General features: G+C 40.5%; 1 protein-coding gene across 1 annotated transcript in view; it reads right to left on the reverse strand.

The window, feature by feature from the left end:
• Positions 1 to 11,338, reverse strand: part of LOC124803378 (neuronal acetylcholine receptor subunit alpha-7-like) — a 615,218-nt gene extending 603,880 nt beyond the window's left edge. The window contains exon 1 of the mRNA XM_047264566.1: positions 11,230 to 11,338. Coding sequence (XP_047120522.1) covers positions 11,230 to 11,325 — 96 coding nt within the window. The 5' untranslated portion in view covers positions 11,326 to 11,338. The remainder of the gene's footprint in view (positions 1 to 11,229) is intronic.
• Between the last annotated feature and the right edge of the window lie 10,217 nt (positions 11,339 to 21,555).

Consider the following 21,555-nt stretch of genomic DNA (forward strand, 5'->3'; position numbering starts at 1 on the left):
CGGCCTTCAAAATAATGTGGTCGGGTCATGAATTTCAGTTTAAAAAGTTTAAACTATGCTCAAGAATCGAGTCTGTTACTGTTACGTACACGTGTCTCAGCAAAATCTAAAGTAAGTTCTTTCAATCTGTATCTTCAGGTAGCTTTATTCTGTTCCACCGAGCGAGGTGGCCCAGTGGTTAGCACACTGGACTCGCATTCGGGAGGACGACGGTTCAATCCCGCGTCCGGCTATCCTGATTTAGGTTTTCCGTGATTTCCCTAAATCGCTCCAGGCAAATGCCGGGATGGATCCTTTGAAAGGGCACGGCCGACTTCCTTCCCAGTCTTTCCCTAATCCGATGAGACCGATGACCTCGCAGTTAGGTCTCTTCCCCCAAACAACCCAACCCAATCCCCTAGTCTGCTCCACAACAATTCGCATGGTCCGGAAAACAAATCTCGTCAAATGTAAACTTCCACTGCGTAGACTGGAGAGTTTGAACAGAAGTCGCTGATTGACTCCCACTGTGTTCACACGCCTAATTCAGAACCGATGCACTGTCGTTTCGTGACTCGCCACGGACTAAAATACGCATGAACCGTGTGGCAGTTCAAAGAAGGCAATTGTTGGAGTAACATACACAGCCCTCACTAAGAGTGGGTGTTTGTGGTTCGCTTACGATCTCTGCGAAGTGAGATGAGTGAATGTGAATGTGAAATGGCGGATGGTGAGTCATATCCGGACGGTAAAGTCGGTAAGATCATTATGCGTTACGTAAAAGGTTCTCAGTTCGAGTCCCAGTCTGATACACAGTTTTAACCAGCCAGGAAGTTTCAAAACAGTGTTCGAGTAAACACTGCTGCACATGTAATGTTGATTCTGATTGTTGTTAGTACAGAGTTACCCAGATCTTTTCATTACACATTCTACTGCCATTACAAAATGTTGTAGACATAACCGTAACAAATATTACGATGCACTGACACAGCTGGAAAGCACTCTGCAGCAGTTATCATACACGACGTTTAGAATCTACTCCACAAAACGTTGTTCCTATTGTTGCACCACGGCTCTTGTCGCTTGGATGTCGAAAACCCGTAACTGGGTCAGGAAAAGAATGTCATAATGGACTGGAGCAATAAGCCCTAGTGGAAGGGAGAAAGGAGAAGCTAGCCTAGCGTGCCTTGGCAAGACGCCACAAGTGGACTCTAATAGGTTAGGAAGAATTGTTACCGGAGTGGTAAGGTTTTTGACCTCGTGGAAGTACAGAATCAGACTGGACCCATGGCGATCTGGATCAGAACACGCTCCATGCGCACAACCGTGCCACTTCCTTGTTCTTCTTCGTGAGGATTGATGGCTTGGTCAACCCGTGGTTGACCAAACCGCCACAAGTACTGCCCGTTTCCGTTATACAGTGTCCTTCACAGTCTACTACTTGCTACAGCAGGTACTACAAGATACTACACACCAGTAGTCGATTCGAAATGGGTCATCTAGCTTCTAGTACTAGACGCCGCTTTCACTGGATGCGAAACTACAAGCTGCGCCTGGGCCTGATCCCACCAGTGGTCGAGCTGGTGCGTTCCAAATGGAGGCCTATCTGCTACCCTACTTTTAGCGACTTCAGTGTATTACCAAGAGTCCACGGCTCGCGTCTGGGTCTGATTAGTTGCCGAGCTGCGGCCTGCCTTGTTGAGGTACATTCTACTGCTGCAAGCTTGCCCCTGCAGGCCACTGTCACTGCCGCCTGCGATGGGGCCCCGTGTTCAACTCGCTCGGGTGCTTTTCGCAGAGTCGCGCAGCCATACCGAACAACGGCAGAGTCTGACACAGTGGCGTACTGCCAGCCAGCCCGGGCGATTTGACGCTGCGCTTCCTGGACGCCGTAGCGCTGACGGCGGAACTTCTTGCCGTGCTGGTGAAGGTCGTGAGCTGAGGTCAGCACCCTCATCACGCTACAGGGTCGCCACCCGATCCTGGCCACTGACTACTACAACATGCCTGCTGCACGTAATGGAATAAAAAATTCAAACCCGCCACATGGCTAATCAACCCACGCCATCACTGTTCCTTTAGCGGGGTACCTAATTACTCCAGCCATCCTGACAAATCGCTACACCGTGGATACCATTGCATTGTTGTTAATTCTCTGTTTATAACAATACATACTAGCTTAACGTCCGATGTTTCATTCGTGTATTCCGTCTACATCAGGCTCGTCCGAACTGTGCCCACGGGGCGCTAGTGCCCGCGATCGCCCGAGGCCAGCGCCCCGGGCGAATTCGTATGTTGTTGCAGTGGCCGAGCCGTGTCGGTTAGCTGACTGTACGGTCCGCCAGCCGTGCCTCGTCATGCCGCGGTACGCGCCCTACGTACGGATGACAGACCGCCGCGCCAGCAGAGATCAAAAGCATTGATACGATACAAAGCCTTCAGTCAGCAGTCGTAAGGCTACAGTGGATCGAGACAGATGGTCAACAGCAGCAGAAAAAAAGGAGGAGGCGCGGTGCGTCCGCACTAATTAAAACCCAGTGAGAAATTAATTTCTTTTGTACTGTCGTCAAAAATCGTGCCAGATGTTTAACATGGTATCGGAACCTCACGTATTTAAAAAAGTACTCTATTGAACAGCAGTTTAATACCTGTCACAAAGATCAGTTAGAAAATTTGTCGTATAAGGAAGCCAGTCAAGGCTTGAAGAACTGAAAGAAAATTTCGAGCAGCATTACAATGAAGGAAGTGTTTCCTATAGGAACTCTTCATTATTTATAGTGATGATAAATGTAACTTTATTTTATGATCTGATATGTCATTTAGCAATGTGCCAGTTCTCGAATATCAGATTGTCAGCAACAAGGAACGCTTCTTTTCGGTTAATTTTTTTTATTTGTGCTGCATTAAATCGCGTAGCAAGGACATAAGAAAAAGCTTCAAGTGGTATATTTTTTGCCACTTTCTGAAACGCATGCAGTAAATCAATCAGGCAAAAAGGAATACAAACGTCTCAAAAATGATATCGACAGGAAGTGCAAAATGGCTAAGCAGGGATGGCTAGAGGACAAATGTAAGGATGTAGAGGCTTATCTCACTAGGGGTAAGATAGATACTGCCTACAGGAAAATTAAGGAGACCTTTGGAGAAAGGAGATCCACTTGCATGTATATCAAGAGCTTTGATGGAAACCCAGTTCTAAGCAAAGAAGGGAAAGCAGAAAGGTGAAAGGAGTATATAGAGGGCCTATATAAGGGCCATGTACTTGAGGACAATATTATGGAAATGGAAGAGGATGTAGATGAAGATGAAATGGGAGATATGATACTGCGTGAAAAGTTTGACAGAGCACTGAAAGACCTGAATCGAAACAAGGCCCCGGGAGTAAACAACATTCCATTAGAACTACTGACGGCTTTGGGAGAGCCAGTCCTGACAAAACTCTACCATCTGGTGAGCAAGATGTATGAGACAGGCGAAATACCCTCAGACTTCAAGAAGAATATAATAATCCCAATCCCAAAGAAAGCAGCTGTTGACAGATGTGATAATTACCGAACTATCAGTTTAATAAGTTACAGCTGCAAAATACTAAAGCGAATTCCTTACAGACGAATGGAAAAACTGATAGAAGCCGACCTCGGGGAAGATCAGGTTGGATTCCGTAGAAATGTTGGAACACGTGAGGCAATAGTGACCTTACGACTTACCTTAGAAGAAAGATTAAGAAAAGGCAAACCTACGTCTCTAGCATTTGTAGACTCAGAGAAAGCTTTTGACAATGTTGATTGGAATACTCTCTTTCAAATTCTGAAGGTGGCAGGGGTAAAATACAAGGAGCGAAAGGCTATTTACAATTTGTACAGAAACCAGATGGCAGTTGTAAGAGTCGAGGGGCATGAAAGGGAAGCAGTGGTTGGAAAAGGAGTGAGACAGGGTTGTAGCCTCTCCCTGATGCTATTCAATCTGTATATTGAACAAGCAGTAAAGTAAACAAAAGAAAAGTTCGGAGTTGGTATTAAAATTCATGAAGAAGAAATAAAAATTTTGAGGTTCGCCGATGGCATTGTAATTCTGTCAGAGACAGCAAAGGACTTGGAAGAACAGTTGGACGGAATGGATAGTGCCTTTAAAGGAGGATATAAGATGAACATCAACAAAAGCAAAACGAGGATAGTGGAATGTAGTCGAATTAAGTCGGGTGATGCTGAGGGAATTAGATTAGGAAATGAGACACTTAAAGTAGTAAAGGAGTTTTGCTATTTGGGGAGCAAAATAACTGATGATGGTCGAAGTAGAGAGGATATAAAATGTAGACTGACAATGACAAGGAAAGCGTTTCTGAAGAAGAAAAATTTGTTAACATCGAGTATAGATTTAAATGTCAGGAAGTCGTTTCTGAAAGTATTTGTATGGAGTGTAGCCATGTATGGAAGTGAAACGTGGACGATAAATAGCTTAGACAAGAAGAGAATAGAAGCTTTTGAAATGTGGTGCTACAGAAGAATGCTGAAGATTAGATGGGTAGATCACATAACTAATGAGGAGGTATTGAACTGAATTGGGGAGAAGAGGAGCTTGTGGCACAACTTGACTAGAAGAAGGGATCGGTTGGTAGGACACGTTATGAGACATCGAGGGATCACCAATTTAGTATTGGAGGGCAGCGTGGAGGGTAAAAATCGTAGAGGGATACCAAATGAATACACTAAGCAGATTCAGAAGGATGTAGGCTGCAGTAGGTACTGGGAGATGAAGAAGCTTGCACAGGATAGAGTAGCATGGAGAGCTGTATCAAACCAGTCTCAGGACTGAAGACCACAACAACAACAACAACATTATGAAACGCCGTCACAAACGCTCTCTCGGGCAGCAAAGTGTAATTAAGAGTCATTCTTTTTTTTGCGTATTTGTGTTTTGATTGGTGGGAAAACATATGTTGTAGTTTGATCTATGTTTTCAATTACTTAAAATGGAACTATAGCAATAGATAAAAATTTATTTTGCGCCTACATTTCGCTGTCCTTGTTAGCGTCTAAGACCGCTTTCCAGAGGAACTGGGGGAAAACACACCTAAAACCAATCTTTTTTTGTTAGTTTTTTAATTCTGGTTTCAATGAACGAAACAATTAATTGTTAAAATCATAAAAGTGTTTTAAAAACAGGACTGTGAAAAATTAATTGTAAGGTTTTCTTTCTTTTTTTTTCCTTGGTACGATCAGGAAACAGGAGGGCAAAGTTTCCGAGCAAGTTACAAATGCTCGCTGAGAATTGCGAAAGCAGAGAAACCCTTTGCGGCCGGGAATCTCATCAAGGACTGCCTGATCGACTCGGTGGCTTGTATTTGTGCAGCAGACCTCACGGAAAAATTTGAAAAAACAGCTCTTTCGCTCGAACTGTTGCTCGCCGAGTCGAAGATATGGCCTCAGATGTGGAGTAGCAATTAATGGAGAGACCGGTGAACTTCTATCGCTCTTGACGAGTCCACGGACGTTGCTGACGACTCTCAGCTCGTAATTGTCAATCGGGGTGTCGACACACTCCGCGTGTCACCGAAGAATTTCTCGACCTTATACCATTAAAAGATACAACAACGGGTTGAGGTGAAGAACGTGTTTGAGATAATGGGTTTAAAATGAAAACGCCTGACCAGTGTAACAACGGATGGAGCCCCTGCGCTACGAGGGATACGCACTGGATTTCTGGGTTACATCAGGTCAAAAATGGCTGAAGTCGTCTGTTCCTTATTCGCAGCAGTGCAGCAGTCCATTGTCTGATACACCAGGAGGCACTTCGTGCAACGAGTTTCAGCATAAAAAATGTACTGGACACAGTTGTTCGAACGGTTGATTATCTTCGCTTGCATGGACACACATACCCCCAATTTAAAGAATTTCTGGCTGATATAGAAGCAGAATACCTGGACATCCCTTTCCACGCCGAAGAAAGATGACTGAGCAGAGGGACGAAATCAGTATATTTTCGGAAATGAAAGGAAGTCCAGAAGAATTACTTTGGAGATCCTAAGCGGGTGGTGAATTGGCCTTTTTGAATGACCTAATTGGTCATTTAAATACTCTGAACGATTCACTGCAAAGCGAAAATCACTCTGTTGTTGATTTAGTGCAGACGATTCAAGCATTTTAAAAAAAAAAGTTATTTTGTGGGGAAAACAGTTGCTCGAGGAGTATTGTGGAAGCTTTCCTGCGTTAGACAGCGTTTAAGAAGATGTGGATTTTTTATCTTTTGTTCAAATCATTTGGGAATTACCAGAAGAGTTTGAAAACAGATTTTTGGAGATAAGTGAGCTTCAACCGGCCTTAGATATATTTGTACGTCCATTTTCCTTTCAGTCAGAGGGCGTCTCACAGGTGTTTCAACTACAGCTGATTGACCTATAGTACGACATCCAATTGAAGGGCCGCTTTCTTACGTATAAAACTTTGGATGACTTTTACAGTTGTTTTACAAGAAAGAAGTATCGTATTTTGCACAAACACGCGGCCAAAGTTCTCTCAATATCCTGTTTCACGTATATTTGGGAGCGCTTTTTCTCTATTTTAAAGCTTGCTAAAACTAAGCACCGTTCGCTACTTAGAGATAAAAATTTGACAAATTCTTAGAGGTTAGCAGTCTCCCGGATTATTGTACCAAACCTGGACAAAATCATTTACTCGGAAAAGAAAAACGTGTAAAATTTTAATTATTTTCTTTAAGAATGTTGACTAAGGATTAAAGGTTTTTATAAACCTTAATTCTATGTTTAATAAGTTTTCAAACTTGGTCAATTAAAATTATTGCGCACAAAACAGTAAACTAAGGATTAGATGTCTAAACTCTGAAAAAGGATACAAAAAGCTGTAGCACGAAGTAGCCTTACAACAAAAAATATTTATTTACAGCTACTAACAGTAAGAATGATACACTGTATCGCTTACGCAAAATTATTTCTAAAGTAGAATATTTATGACACTAGTACATTTAAGAAATTGACGAGTCAAATGAAAAGCTTAAATTTGTAATAACAAATCGAAATTTCGTGCCGTTATCCTGTAAGTTGGTAATCGTGCTACAAACAGCGTGCAGAATGGCGTGTAGTTGGCAGCATAGTGCAGATGCACACATATCGTCGCAGTATCGGTATAAAAATGACCGCCCCACTTTCGACTTGCACCAGGGAAGAACAGCGTTCTGTTATTCGGTTCTTGCGTAGTGAAGGTGTGAAACCCATTGAAATTCATCGACAAATGAATGTTCAGTACGGTGATGCATGTTTGTCACAGCAGCAACTCTACGAATGGAGTAGGAAGTTCGCAAATGGTGTGACTTCAGTGGAAGATGCTCCTCGTCCAGGTCAGGTACAACGAGTTGTGACTCCACAGAACATTGCAGCAGTTGAAGCCACAGTGAAGGAAAACCGCCGCGTGACACTGAATGACAATGCAGCATGTTTACAGATTAGTCATGGGTCAGCACACCGCATTGTGCATGATGTGCTCCAGTTTCACAAAGTGTCGGCAAGATGTGTGCCACGGCAGCTGACTCCTGAAATGAGAGAACGACGTGTTGATGCTTGTGAAGAACTTCTTCGGCGCTTTGAGCGAGAAGGTGATGGCTTCTTTGCAAGAGTGGTTACTGAGGACGAAACCTGGGTTCACTTCCACCAACCGGAAACGAAGAGAGTTAGCAAGGAATGGCGCCATTCCTCATCACCAAAATCAAAGAAGTTTCGAACAGAACCATCAGCAGGTAAGGTTATGCTGACTCTCTTTTGGGACGAAAAAGACGTCATTTTGGAGCACTGCATAGCTAGAGGGACCACTGTCGCCAGTGCATCATACACAGATCTCCTAAAAAAACATCTGCGGCCTGCAATCAAATCAAAGTGACGTGGATTGCTGTCAGGAGGTGTCCTTTTGTAACATGACAATGCAAGGCTCCACACTGCCTGTACAACAGTTGCAGCGATCACAGTCCTGCATTTTGAGTGTCTTCTCCAACCACCATACTCATCAGACCTTGCCCCAAGTGATTTACACATGTCTGGACTACTCAAAGATGCAATGGGAGGAAAGAAGTTCCGTTCTGATGGAAGAGGTACCCCACGCGGTGCATGAGTGGTTGCGCGGACTACCCAAAGAGTTTTTTTCTAAAGGAATTTATGCACTTTGTACGCGCTGGAGGACTTGCATTGAGCGTGGGGGAGATTATGTTGGAAAGTGGTTCAAAATGGCTCAAATGGCTCTAATCACTATGGGACTTAACAGCGGAGGTCATCAGTTCCTAGAACTTGAAACTACTTAAACCTAACTAACCTAAGGACGTCACACACATCCATGGCCGAGGCAGTATTCGAACCTGCGACCATAGGTCTGAAGCGCCTAGAACGGCTTGGCCATTTCGGCCGGCGTTGAAAAGTAATACAGCTTTGTACCACTTCTGCAAAATAAATAAAATTTAAAAAAATATTTAAGGTTTTCATTTGACTCACCCTCGTATCTTTCAAAAGACGCCTACTGTACATATACGAGTGCGCATGTTCAATACTAGTAGAATCAACCTGTGGGTCACAAAACTACTAAGTTTCTTGTTTTGGATATTGTTTTCTAAAGCTTTGCGTAGTAATTCTGCCACACGAACACTTATTGTTACTTAAACAGTAAATGGTTTGCTTGTTTTACTGCTCTTCGACCACATTTACAGAGCTGCGCTTCCTCTGTTATTTTGTTTACGTAGGATCTGACCTCGGGACAGTCCAGCGCAGAGCAGTGCTGTGCGGTCTCACTCGCTCCGCAGCTGTCTCTCTCGCTCCCATGCCTACACTAGCGACGCACGGTCACATACGGAGCACTGAACTACACTTCCTTGCGCCCGCCGGGCGCGAGTGCGCCCGCCGGACGCAATTCTTGGATGAGCCTGGTATACATGGTCAGAACAAACTTTTTTGTTTTTCTTTAATCTAATTTTTACGTTCTTCACAAATTACAACATCACCTAAGCTTTTCGAGCTAATTAAGGCCCTACAAGCTGTAATATTATTGGGGTTTCCGTCGTATGAAAGCTATAAGTACCCTTGGAAAGACATTCACCAAGCTACGTATTAAATGATCAACTTATAAGATGAGATCTATTCTTTCAAAGACATTTGGTTTATATAATTTACGTAACTGTAAAGATGCGCATCTGCTGCAGACGCTAATACATCGACTGCGCAGTCAGAGAAACATTTTAACAGAAGTTGAACTGAGCGTTCCGCTTCGATTTAAATAAAAAAATATGACTGTAAAAACTTTTTTAGATCTTCAGATTTTATCGCACTTTTTCTTGTAATGTGAAAGCGTAAAAAGGGGTCGATTGTGAGCCATAAAAATGAGCAGTGTTGCCAGCGTGCAGACAACAGTTATTAATTGGTAAAATTCAAGTAATTCACGTTCGATACTGTAAATCGGCAAGTTATTGTTATACATGTGTTAAACAGTGAAAGAATTGCATCTAAAGAAAGAGAAAGATAATGAGTGTAATTTGCGATATAGACGTGAATCAAGAAGCGATCACAGGACAGTCTGAGATCGCACCAACATAGTCAGAAAGTTACTTACGTAAGTTATACTGTTTATAAATAAGCCCTAATTGCTTGTGAGAATTATTTTAATATATTTAGTGTTTACCAGAATTCTTATTCTATTCTTTTCTTTTTTTTTACCTCCATGTCATAATATTTTTATAAATGTCAATCAGCCTTTACTACAGCAGATAATACTGCGGCATCCTGGTCGTAGACAGAAGGCCGCTCCTTGTTTTCTATAAAACTCATAGCTGCCCCATGTATTAATGATTTCATCTGCAAATGCAATTTTTATTGTTCACTGTTAAAGGTCAGTTAGGTAATTATAAAATTCATACTGATTACGTAAAGGAATCCGAGTTATTCTTTTCCAAATAATAGAAGCCTTTGCGTAATCGAAAACTAGCCTCCTTCTGAGAATGATCAGGAGTCGACCAGAAGACGGACGTCTTCGGCCTCTTTCGTGTTTCCCGTAGCAAAGCTGTGCCAGACTGGTAACACGACATTCTAGTATGTAACACAACGCCTATGTAAGTATTAGATTGAAACTGAAAAAATTGAAATATATCAATATTTAATTTATTATTTTTTTATCATACGAGGGGGCACGGCCTTGCCGCAGTTGGCGCACCGGTTCCCGTGAGATCACCGCAGGTAAGTGCTGTCAGGCGTGGTCGGCACTTGATGATGACCATCGAGGCCGCCATACGCTGTTGCCCTTTTTCGAGGTGCACTCAGCCTCGTGATGCCAATTGAGGAGCTGCTCGACCGAATAGTATCGGCTTCGGTCAAGAATACCATCATAACGACCGGGAGAGCGGTGTGCTGACCCCACGCCCCTCCTATCCGCATCCTCTATGAGGATGACACGGCGGTCGGATGGTCCTTGTCGGCCACTCGTGGCCTGAAGACGGAGTGCTTTTTTTTATCATACTAGTACTGAATGCACTTCCGACCAAAAAGCGATTCTCTTAGTTGGAATCGGTGGTCTTTGTTAATCCTTTTTGAGTTCTTGTGGTGCAGTTTCCACAGTAACTTTCGTCCCCTAACACATTTTTCTTTAGAAGACAAGTACTAATTTTCATAGATTTAGTTTTAAAAATGGTTTAACCTATCGAACTATTTTCATTGAAATTTACGTTCCCTATTCATTACCTTAGAGACTGAATTCTCAAAAACAGTGAAACAAGTAAATTTGCATTTGTAACTGAGAAGCCAAAATTGCGTGTTCATACATTTAGTTTTTATCCCCTATTTCACTCCATTACTTCTGGAATTACGAAAAATCTCTTCTAAAATGATGCCTATAGAAAAAGATCAACACCCTTTTCAAATTTCAAGTTTTAATTTTACGTACAGAGATCACATTAAAAAACAGACTTTAGCAGAACTTTTGTCTCGTAGTATTTACTTTCCAGTGTTCGTAACAGACAAGTAATGCGCGTCAAGAGGATAGTTTTCCGATTATCCCTTACAGTCCCATCCGTTGGTGGCATTCACTGTACTCCATACACTGACATACAGAGCCAAGAAAGAAGAAACAGAGGACAGGGCAAACTAGTTCAATTACTCGTCACAAATTAATAAGAGTAATAAGACACGAGCTGCTTTACGCATTAATGAAGAACCAGCCATGAAAAATGGCAACTGCAGCGCCACACGCTTACGGCAGACGGCAGGGTACTCACGACGTCGATGATGTGGTGCAGCGAGATGCCGAAGACGACCTTGAGCGGCTCTGACGAGTTCTCTGCGGGCCGCACGGACGGGTCGTAGTTGGCCATGAGGTAGCGCGTCAGCCGGTACTCCTGCTCGTCGGCCAGCGCTGCAACACACGCATATCCACCATACAGCGGTCGCCGTGGGCGGGCAGGCAGAAGAGCACCGAGCAATGTATTAGTCACCCCCTAAAAAGACTTACTGGTCGCTTTGGAATGCTATAGATGGTGTAGAGCTGCTGTCAAGTGGTTCATCCCTGATTTAGGTGGTGGCAGTGAAGTATTGTGTATGTACCAGTCGGCTGTACGAAATCATCGCTGTAAGATGGATCCATGTTGAGACATGAGAGAATGGTAGAATGGAGCTACTGTGTTTGGACGTGTTCATGACCGCAGGGTGAATGAAGTTACCAGGTTTTATGGTGTATCACGCGGAATGCCCAACTTCTCTACGAGGGATGGTGTAACATTCTCTGCTGTGTAATACACTGTAGTCAGTAAAAGATACTTACGGAAAGGGACTAGAGACGTGTGTCACCACTTGTAATTGGCAGTCACTTTCGAACTCAGTAGGAGCTGTGGCTATCACTGAAGAAGATATTTTGTATAAAATTCGACGAAATTTCGCTTTTTCTGTTTACTGTTCCATAATGTACTTCAGACAATTCTGAACATTTTGGTACATCATACACTAAAACCAGACAGTTTTAAGACTGACGTATGACAATTTTCAGCACCTCGTGTACACTGTCAGAGTTCAACGTCCATATCTTGATAACTACATAGTCTAGAAGGCTGTTAACTGCCTTGGTTTGATGTCACTGTTACGTCTCAGAATTTGGCATTACGAATAAACAAATCAGTTCTTTGTTTCTGGCACTAGTTATAATGTGCCAGCCAGTGAATGTTATACTGTATATGCATATATTTGCCTTTTCTACGTTCATAAAATGACTAAAAGTAAAACAAACGGAAATTTGCGGTTAACAGATATGTGGCTCCGTAAACCTTTCCGGCATAATAATTGGTCGTATTCATGTCGGGTCTCCGGGCGGAACATATCGTCATCTGGACACAATATTTCGGCGGTCCACCTGGCTGCCATCTTCAGGTGAATTGGCCGTCGTACTATCTCGCTGGAAAATGACGCTGGAAATTCGACATGAATACAACATGAGAGATCTGAATATGCGACTGAAGCAGCATAAAACACATGTGGAAACCGAGAAGGAGGTGTAAATGCGGTGTGCTGTGCTCGGTGTAAGAATAGCAAAGATGAATTTTCTGGTAACCTAGGTGAATTTACAAAAAAGCATTTTCTTCCTTGTGACGCTTAAGAGGACACAATATATAGGCCAGGATAATTTTATTGTATGAAAGAGTCAAAACTGTAAGTCTGTATAACAATTTATAATTAAAAAAGCTTCGAACCTCAGTACCCCATAACTCCTTTTTTATTATAATTGACCTGTCACCTCAAAAAGCACTGAAGGTAGAAATAATAAATTATCACAGTACGCCAAGAACAAGGTTCAACACACATACACCTACAATGTTAAAAATAACCTATTCTGTGCAGTTTTGATGTCCACTTATTTAAAAAAAAATTATGCCAGAAGAATTAAGTGTTTGGGAAAAATATCGTTACAAGTCTGGTAATACAATTTATTACAATAATTCTAGTTCAATATATCTACAAAACTGCATTAATTAATCACGGAAAATTGGCAGTTTGTCTTAAACGTTCTACAATAATGGGTTAGGAAGTTTGATTATTTAACACTGGCAACAGAGGAAATAAAATCTTGCATGCAGGCAGGTCCATCAGAATCAGTGTCCGAGCGAATAATGCGAACTGAACTGAATACAATGGACTTCTGGAGTCAGATGCGGCGCAAAAGACCTTTACGAACAGCGGTATATGAAGATGCACGTTTTGAATGACCCAAACAGTAGCTGATTGAAGAGGTGTAGTATGGTCCATCGGCTCGCAATTTTGCCTGTTTTAAATGACTCGAGGCATCGAGTGCATCGATGATCCAACGTGACGCTCAATTCTCAGCTTGTGGAGGGTGTAGTTCAGGCCGGAAGTGGTTATATGATGATCCGGATATGTTTTCTTCGATTCATGACTTGGGTCCACTCATTCAGGTAACTGTGAACACGAACCATTTCAACACTCTCGTTCACCAAGTGTTGTCCGTTCCTCCCCTGTTTGATGATGAGTATTCTGTGGACACTCCACCTTCCAAGATAACAGCTGCTGTGTTCACAGGCCTTACGTTTCTAATTTTCTGAACTCAATCACCCTATCACACCTCAACTGGACAGCTAAATCAACCGATCTATATCCCTGAGTAAACGTCTGGGATTATTTAAAGCAGGGTATGTAACGTAATAATTAACAGTAGCACAATCAGGTGTCTCTGTGGAATCTGGTAATCAGTGAGTGACTTTATCTGGATGTGTTATACCTGAAAAAAAAAAAAAAAATAGAGTCTCTTCCTGGTGGCAGCGAGACCATTTTGAAAGCTAGAGGTTACGTTACACAGAATAAGCGTGATGTCTCCTTGAGGTGATTAATTCCTTCTTTGAAGTGCTTAGCAATTCGTCAACCAAGAAATTAACACGGCAGTGTGAGGGCAAGGAGATTATTTTTAAAATTGAAAATGCAGATATTTATCGAGTTCTCCATTTTTAGATCAGTGCGCTCTGTCGGGTGCTTCCCAATAAGCGGATTCCACCTCTCGTGTGATATCTGTAATTTCTGCTCGTTAGCCGTCCATGGCTGCCTTAAGGGGAGTTGGAATGCCGGAAAATGGAAAAAATTCACATTTTCAGTTTTTAACCTTATAACTTAATTTGAAATTTTCTGCTTAAAATGGTGCAAAATTTGTTAAGAAATTCCAATTGGAAGTATTTTTATTTAATTTTTCAAAATTACATGTGCGCCCAGCAAAGTTACCCATCTTGTGATTTGTACACATTTAAATCTTCGCATTTCCGAAAACATTACATATAGAAGGCTGTGGATTTCACTCTTCAGTTGTAGAATCTTTGATCCTTCCATAGGTACCATTGTTTTTACGACTAGCTGTGTTTATTGTTCAGTTTTTGATCTGTGAGTGTTTGTTTTGAGCCTCGAGTTTAGTTTGTCGCTCATTTGGAGTTTGTTATCTGTCTTGTTTTGACTTTCAGTGGTGAGTGCGTAGTTTCTACGATGCCTAGGAGTGCATCATTATTTAAAAAGCGAAAGTTTCGCGGTAATAGATTTACAAATAACGTTTGTTCAAGTGATTCTGCTTCAGCACCTGTTGATGCTGGTGAAAGTTCTGACGTTTGTACAGCTGAGATGTGTGAAGGAGACACGCCCACCAGTGCATCAAAAAAGAAGTTATCAAACTGTGCAAGTGAAATTACAGATGAAGCTTCTAATGAACAATATGTTTTAGTCGACTTTCCTGTTTTTACTGAGTTTATGAAGAAATGTTTGTGTTGTAATCTTTGTGGAGGTTCTTTTGATATGAACATAACAAAATCTATAGGACTTTCCTGCAAAATTGCTATAGTTTGTGCCAGTTGTGAAAATGAGACCTGTTTTTGGAGCTCTAAAACATGCAGTAGCAATTTGTTTGAGAGTAATATCAGGCTAATGTATGCAATGAGAGCAATTGGTAAAGGACATACTGCTGCTCAAACATTTTGTGCCATAATGAATCTTCCACCTCCACCTGCTAAAATTGACAATTACACTGAAGTGATAGGAGATGCTGTTCAGTCTGTAGCAGATTTATCAATGAAAGCTGCTGCCAGTGAAGCAAAATATATAAATGAAGGAAACCCAGATATCCCTGTTGCTTTTGATGGAACCTGGCAGAAAAGGGGTCACACATCCAAAAATGCTGTTGCTACTGTTACTAGTGTGGACAGCGGTAAAGTTTTGGACTATGAAGTGCTCACTAAACATTGTTACCATTGTGCATCTGGTAAGATAGAAGCAGCTCACATATGTAGCAAGAATTATGAAGGTACGAGTGGAGGCATGGAGGCTGCCGCTGCTGTGAAAATGTTTAGCAGATCAGAAAAAGAACGGGGAGTATTTTACACAAAATTCCTTGGAGATGGGGACTCCAAGGCATACAAAAGTGTTACAGAATCCATGCCATATGTCAATAAGACAATAACTAAACTAGAATGTGTCGGTCATGTTCAGAAACGAATGGGCACTCGTCTAAGGAAACTGAAACAGAATCTGAAGGACAAAATTTTGTCAGATGGTAAAACCATTAGAGGTCGCCTGTCAGATAAAATTATAAATGAATTACAACAATACTATGGTATGGCAATAAGAAATAATGCAAATAATTTGCAGGAAATGAGACAAGCTGTATGGGCCACATATTTACATCGATCATCAACTGATGATAATCCTCAACATTTTGCTTGTCCAGATGGTCCTCAGTCATGGTGCAATTATAGAAAATCTCAAGCTACTGGGGATCCTTATCACCATAAAAATTATATTCCATTGGCTGTTATGGAAGTAATTAAACCAATATATAGAGACTTGGGGCATCCTGATCTTCTGCGAAAATGTCTTCATGGTTGTACCCAGAATCAAAACGAGTCGTTCAACAACCTCATTTGGACTCGTGTACCTAAGAATGTATTTGTTGGGATAAAAACATTGAAATGGGGAGTCAGTGATGCTGTTATTTCATTCAATGATGGTCATATGGGTAGGCTAAAGGTCATGGCAAGGCTCGGCATTGCTCCTGGTATCAACACCATCAGAGGTCTTCAGCTTCTGGACAGCGTGCGAGTAAGGAAGGCTCAGTATGCAGCTGAATTTAATACAAAAAAAGCAAGGGCAGCAAGGAGAAGAAAGCTTCTAGGTGAAGAAGAAGAACTAGAAGATGACCCTGATTACTCTGCTGGACACTTTTGATAATAGAATAAAAGGTATTTGTGAATTTTCATAATAAATTACTTTAATCGCATTTTCTGGCATTTGACATTTTTAGTGTTACATGTACCTTTATCTCATAAACCACTCAACCAACAACATTCAAATTTTCAGAAATGCTGCAAAACAGTTCAAAGAGGCCACTGAACTAGAATCATGACAAGAACTGGCTTATTCTCTGAACTAGGGAAGTTTATGTTATACTTTTTCCAATAAAAAATGGCTTAATGGTAAAAAATTCATAAATACTATACCAACAAAAAGAAAACATTGGTTCTAGTTCAGTGGGCTCACAATATATGCTGAAAACCTCTGCCAGAATTTCAAAGTTCTGAAGATAATAGTTCCAAAGAAAAAGGTACACAAAGTTAGCAAATTTAACATTGGCGAGATAGGGCATTCCAACTCCCCTTAACTGTTCTATTGGACTCCAAAACGCTTTTAACCACAAATGTATTTGGAGGTGGAAATAAGCGGAATTCAAATTATTTCCAGTCCAGCGAATAAGATACCAGTTTCTATTTAAGCAACTGTTCATGCATGTTTCTTTTTTGATTAATTTTAAACGTTGTGACTTACACGTTCACGTAATTCCAGCGTGTCCAACGTGTCATGCTATCTGATAGAGTGAAACTGGCTTCTGTGGTTTGAGTGCGCGAAATGAATATACATAATGTCAGGGACACAAATTAAGCTAAGATGCATAATTATGCATATAGAAAACTTGTTAAAAACAAAATTAAAATAACAGAATACTTATTCTTTGTCAACAGACTGTAATAATATCTAAGACAAAGTAACAGTTCTACATGTTATTTAGCAGTAACAAGACACCATTCTAAGACCACAGAGCGCAGACGAGTGCTAGATACGATATCGTCTCTTACGATTATGCAACAGCAAGGACATACATGGCTGTCTCGGATGGTGTGATATGATTAGGTCAGTCTGATAGTTAATTTCCTCCAGTTACACAGTTATTATATTTTGCACCACACCTATTTTTAGCGAAAGAAAATGCGTTTATCAAAAACATCATAATGAAACAGTCTTTGCCACTAAGACCTTCAACTAAAATATTTTAAATACAGTATATAATCTGTGGTACTCTTGGCTGTGAGCTGTGACGTTCGGTGAAATTAGCTTCAATGCCATATTTTAGATAGGCTAAATGTATTATTTTTGAAACTAAATTAATTAAAATAGTGAAAATTACGTATTTGTCATCTCAAAGAGGAAATTTTGAATAATATTGGTAATATGTATAGTTAAAATGGTTACAAATGTCTCTGAAAAGCTCAAATACGGTTTTTGCTGATATCTGGATCTACAATTTTTTTATATTTAAAACTGGGCATTTTTAGGGGACCAAACATCTGTGACAGAAACGCTGACTATGTACATATTTGTGAACAAATTGTAATGGTTTGCTTTTTTCATGATACTGATTTTGTGAATGGAAGTGTGTATAAATAATGTGTTTGTTGGTAATTTTATATCGTGAGTCAGGACCGCCTGAAATCACTCAGATATCTCTGAGACACGTCATAGTCACAGATCTCCGTGCCCATTGGATAACGTATGTTCAGACAACGGATGTAGTCCAGTAAGTAAAACAATATTTGCTGTAGTTTATGCACAACGAGTAAGTAGGATGAACATGTTACGAATACCCATAGTCACGTGGGGGGAACGAAGGTGACGCAATGAGCAATGCAGTATTTTCCGTTTTGTCATCAAACATCCTTACACAAAACTATCCTTTTCTTAACTCAATTCACATATAAAGGCGAACTTTGTTCTTATACTTCGCGGTCTCAAACATTATGGATCTAGGAGACGGATTGCAGATTACTTCTCTGCGATCAATTAACGGAAGATACATTAAGAACAAGATGAAATTTATTCCTAATTTATCACAAAACATGAGAAGTGTCATGGGGTATATTTCCACCATGTATGAGCACCATGAAATAATACTAATCTACAGTGAATTCTTAACAAATGGTTATTTATGAAATGTTAAGAACATACTGCGTAACATGGTCAAGCACAGTCCGGCATTCTGGGGTGGGAAAGCAGTATGGGTAATGAGAATGCAGAATATTCACATAACCATGTACTGGCAAGGGCAGGGTTCTTAACATATTCATCTCTACCATACACCAGTTTACTGATTCTCAAAGAGTGAGTGGGTGTGTGAGGGCCTGCAGCTGCTCAACTAAACTGTATCTACAGCCATCATATGAATCTGGACAAATGAATAGAAATTTATAAGAAAAAGAAATTTCCCACATACATAGGTAGCCTTCATACCATCAATTGTGCCAAACACTACCTGTATAAAAAGTCAGCAGTGAGCAAGCTTAGCGCACATGTTTGGCTGAGGGCCAAAATTCAGACTATCTGCGTTACGTTTGGGATCTGCGGAACAAATACGAATGAATTATGCATGTGAGAATTCGTTACACTCAGGGCTTAGCGTTACATCGTTTTCTAAGCAATGTAAGTTGTCAATAAACTTTAAGTAATGGCCATAGATTGGGTGAGGGGACAGAATTTAGACTAAGACCAGTAAACTAAAATTCACGAAACAAATATTCCACGTGCATTTAAGTATGCATTTAAGTACTTATCATACTCAGGGCTTTAAAGACTAACATTTAAGCAAGGCCACAGATCGGTAAACTTTAAATAAGGGCCATGTGATCAGCTGAGGGGCACACTTCAGGCAATCAGTCACAAAGAAAACTCCATGAAAATCCACGAAAATGCATTACTTATAAGTCTCTTGCAAATAACAGAATGATAGAGACACATTGCTAATAGAACTGCTCGTAATACTTTAACATTAAACAACAAGTGCACCAGTTTAACAGCTCCATTAGATACAAAAAGCGGATCATACAGAGCTGCTACTAGCACGCGAATTAACGCAGAAAGTTGAGAATAATAATAAAGAATCACAGAACATTTGCTTAACCTCTGCAAAGAAATGAAAAATATTAACACTAATCATAGTTTGATCTAAAATAACCGAATACCTCTGTCAGTGGTACCAGGGGAGTGCTTTAAGAAAGCATCCACAACTTACCAGGCCTAAGGGAAGAGCGACGCACAGTTGTTTTGTCTGAGAGCATACATCCAACACAGAGGGAGGGGGAGTTTCCCATTATGAACAGTCTATCTGCGTCGTGAGAAAATAGACTTCTGCCACAAGCTACTGACTAACCTCTCTGTTTCAGCGCAGTCCATCAACAAGTTCAGTTGGCACTACAACACCACATCTCTGTGATAATTCTGGGCCTACTGGAGCAAACTTCAAAATACTCAAATTCTCCCTTATACTCACTCACACAGGGTAAGGTGGGAAACAAAACGGACTGTGCAAGGAGAAACAAACATAGTTTCTCTTCTCCAAAGGCTATGTGTACTATGGCAACACTGAACAGGGGAAAGGCTAACACTACTGGCGTGATAAGGCGCCAGGAACACTTGAAACCTATCAGACGGATTCAGTTGCTCTGTTTCAGTTGACCTCTTTCGCATTTCATTAACGTAATACAAACAGAAAACATACGGATGTATTGTAATCAACACCATGTAACACAGGTATAGAGAAAAGAAAATAACCAGTTTTTGATGTAGAAAACACCTAAAGTTGCGCAATACATTTATTTTCTTGTAACTGATAGCCGGTTTCGGGTATCAGAGTCCATTCTCAAATAATCAAAAAAGAAAAGTTATGTTCCATACTTGCTCGCGAACCACGTTAATATTGTACATACTTGGATTAAGTCAAGTTTCTTCAGTGAATTGGTAGGACAAACGTACTAACCCAGCATTCTGGAAAGACAAAACAAATTTTAAGTATCACATTGTTCCATTTGAATATTTATATATAGGCAATAGGCAGTAATTGTGAGACGCCGTCAATTGTGATCATATTGGTGGATGTAACACTATATACTTTGGGCTATTGTAAATTATGTATTTGAGTGACTAAAAAGAGTGAATAACTGAACACTTTTTTATTTTTTATTTTAGTCTCTATTTAAATTACAACCATATACTACACAAAATGGGTTTTATGGTAGTTAACATCCACTACCAGATCTGAGGCACTACCTAAACTTTACTATGTTAACGTACCAACGAACAAGAAGGAATGTTAATGTTTTACAGAACAAATCATATGATAAAATGATTTTTAGTTCAATTTTCATGTGCACTTAACTAGCGCTAGAAGCCATAGTATGAACTGATGTATCAGTTTATAAAGGACAGCTCGATATAAGTATTTATTCTTTAATCAGGGTGCGTTAAGCTGCAATGAGGAGTTGTTCTTAGTGTATATTAATCTTTACAGCGGTTGCTGATTCACTGTGTGCCACGCCCGTTTTATGAAAACGAATTTCGCTGAGCACAAACTATCCATCACGTTGATGATGGTAACACGCTGTACATTGTTACTGTTGTTAATAGTGTCACACCAACATTCATGAGTCTGAAACACTCACGTAAACAGAAATTCAAAGTGATCAACATATTAGACATTGAGTTAGAGTTATGTCACAACTTTTATTTCAGCCTATATTTGCAATTACTTTTCTCTGAGGTGAGTTCATAAAATTTAATTGTTGTAGTCAAGATTCTATGAAGCTTTGACCCGTCAAATACCCCAGCAGTGTCCGATATAAAAAACTAATTTCTTTCAAATGTTTGGTGTACTCCATTGGAGTAGCTAAACTTGTTTAATATTGTTTTATGTAACTGGAAGGCCACTGTGTTCTGTAGGAGTGACGTCTTTGTTAGCTACTGATAGAGTTGTCTATAACTTTATTTGTTGACATATAAGTGTATGAATGCAGTATCTGTAAGCTTCTAAGTGTGATTCAGTAAATGTGATTCTTTCTATTTGCTACTTTGAGTAGAAATATCCATCAGCATTGAAAATCCGGTAGTGTGTTTCTAGGTTGTAATTGCATATTAAATGCTCTTACTGTATAGAAAACTGTCTAAAATTCAATACTACATCTGTACTACTGGTAATATTTGGTAAATTATCTCCACATTTTCGCCAAATAAAATTACATTCACTTACTTCAAGATTTGTTTTAGTTCTTAGCCGAAAGTGCATACACTTCGGGCTGAGCCACATAATCTATTTGCTAAAGTGTCCCTGCTGTGTTTTACTTACGACAACTTTTAAAGCTCGAATATTCACATCGATGATAGCCTCAAATCCTCCGTAATTACTTCTAACTTCTCGTGGAAGGCCCGCATACATAGCACTATATTACCATGCCATATATTGACGATGTTTTGAC

This window comes from Schistocerca piceifrons, chromosome 1 (genome assembly GCF_021461385.2).
Source record: "Schistocerca piceifrons isolate TAMUIC-IGC-003096 chromosome 1, iqSchPice1.1, whole genome shotgun sequence".
Lineage (NCBI taxonomy): Eukaryota > Metazoa > Arthropoda > Insecta > Orthoptera > Acrididae > Schistocerca > Schistocerca piceifrons.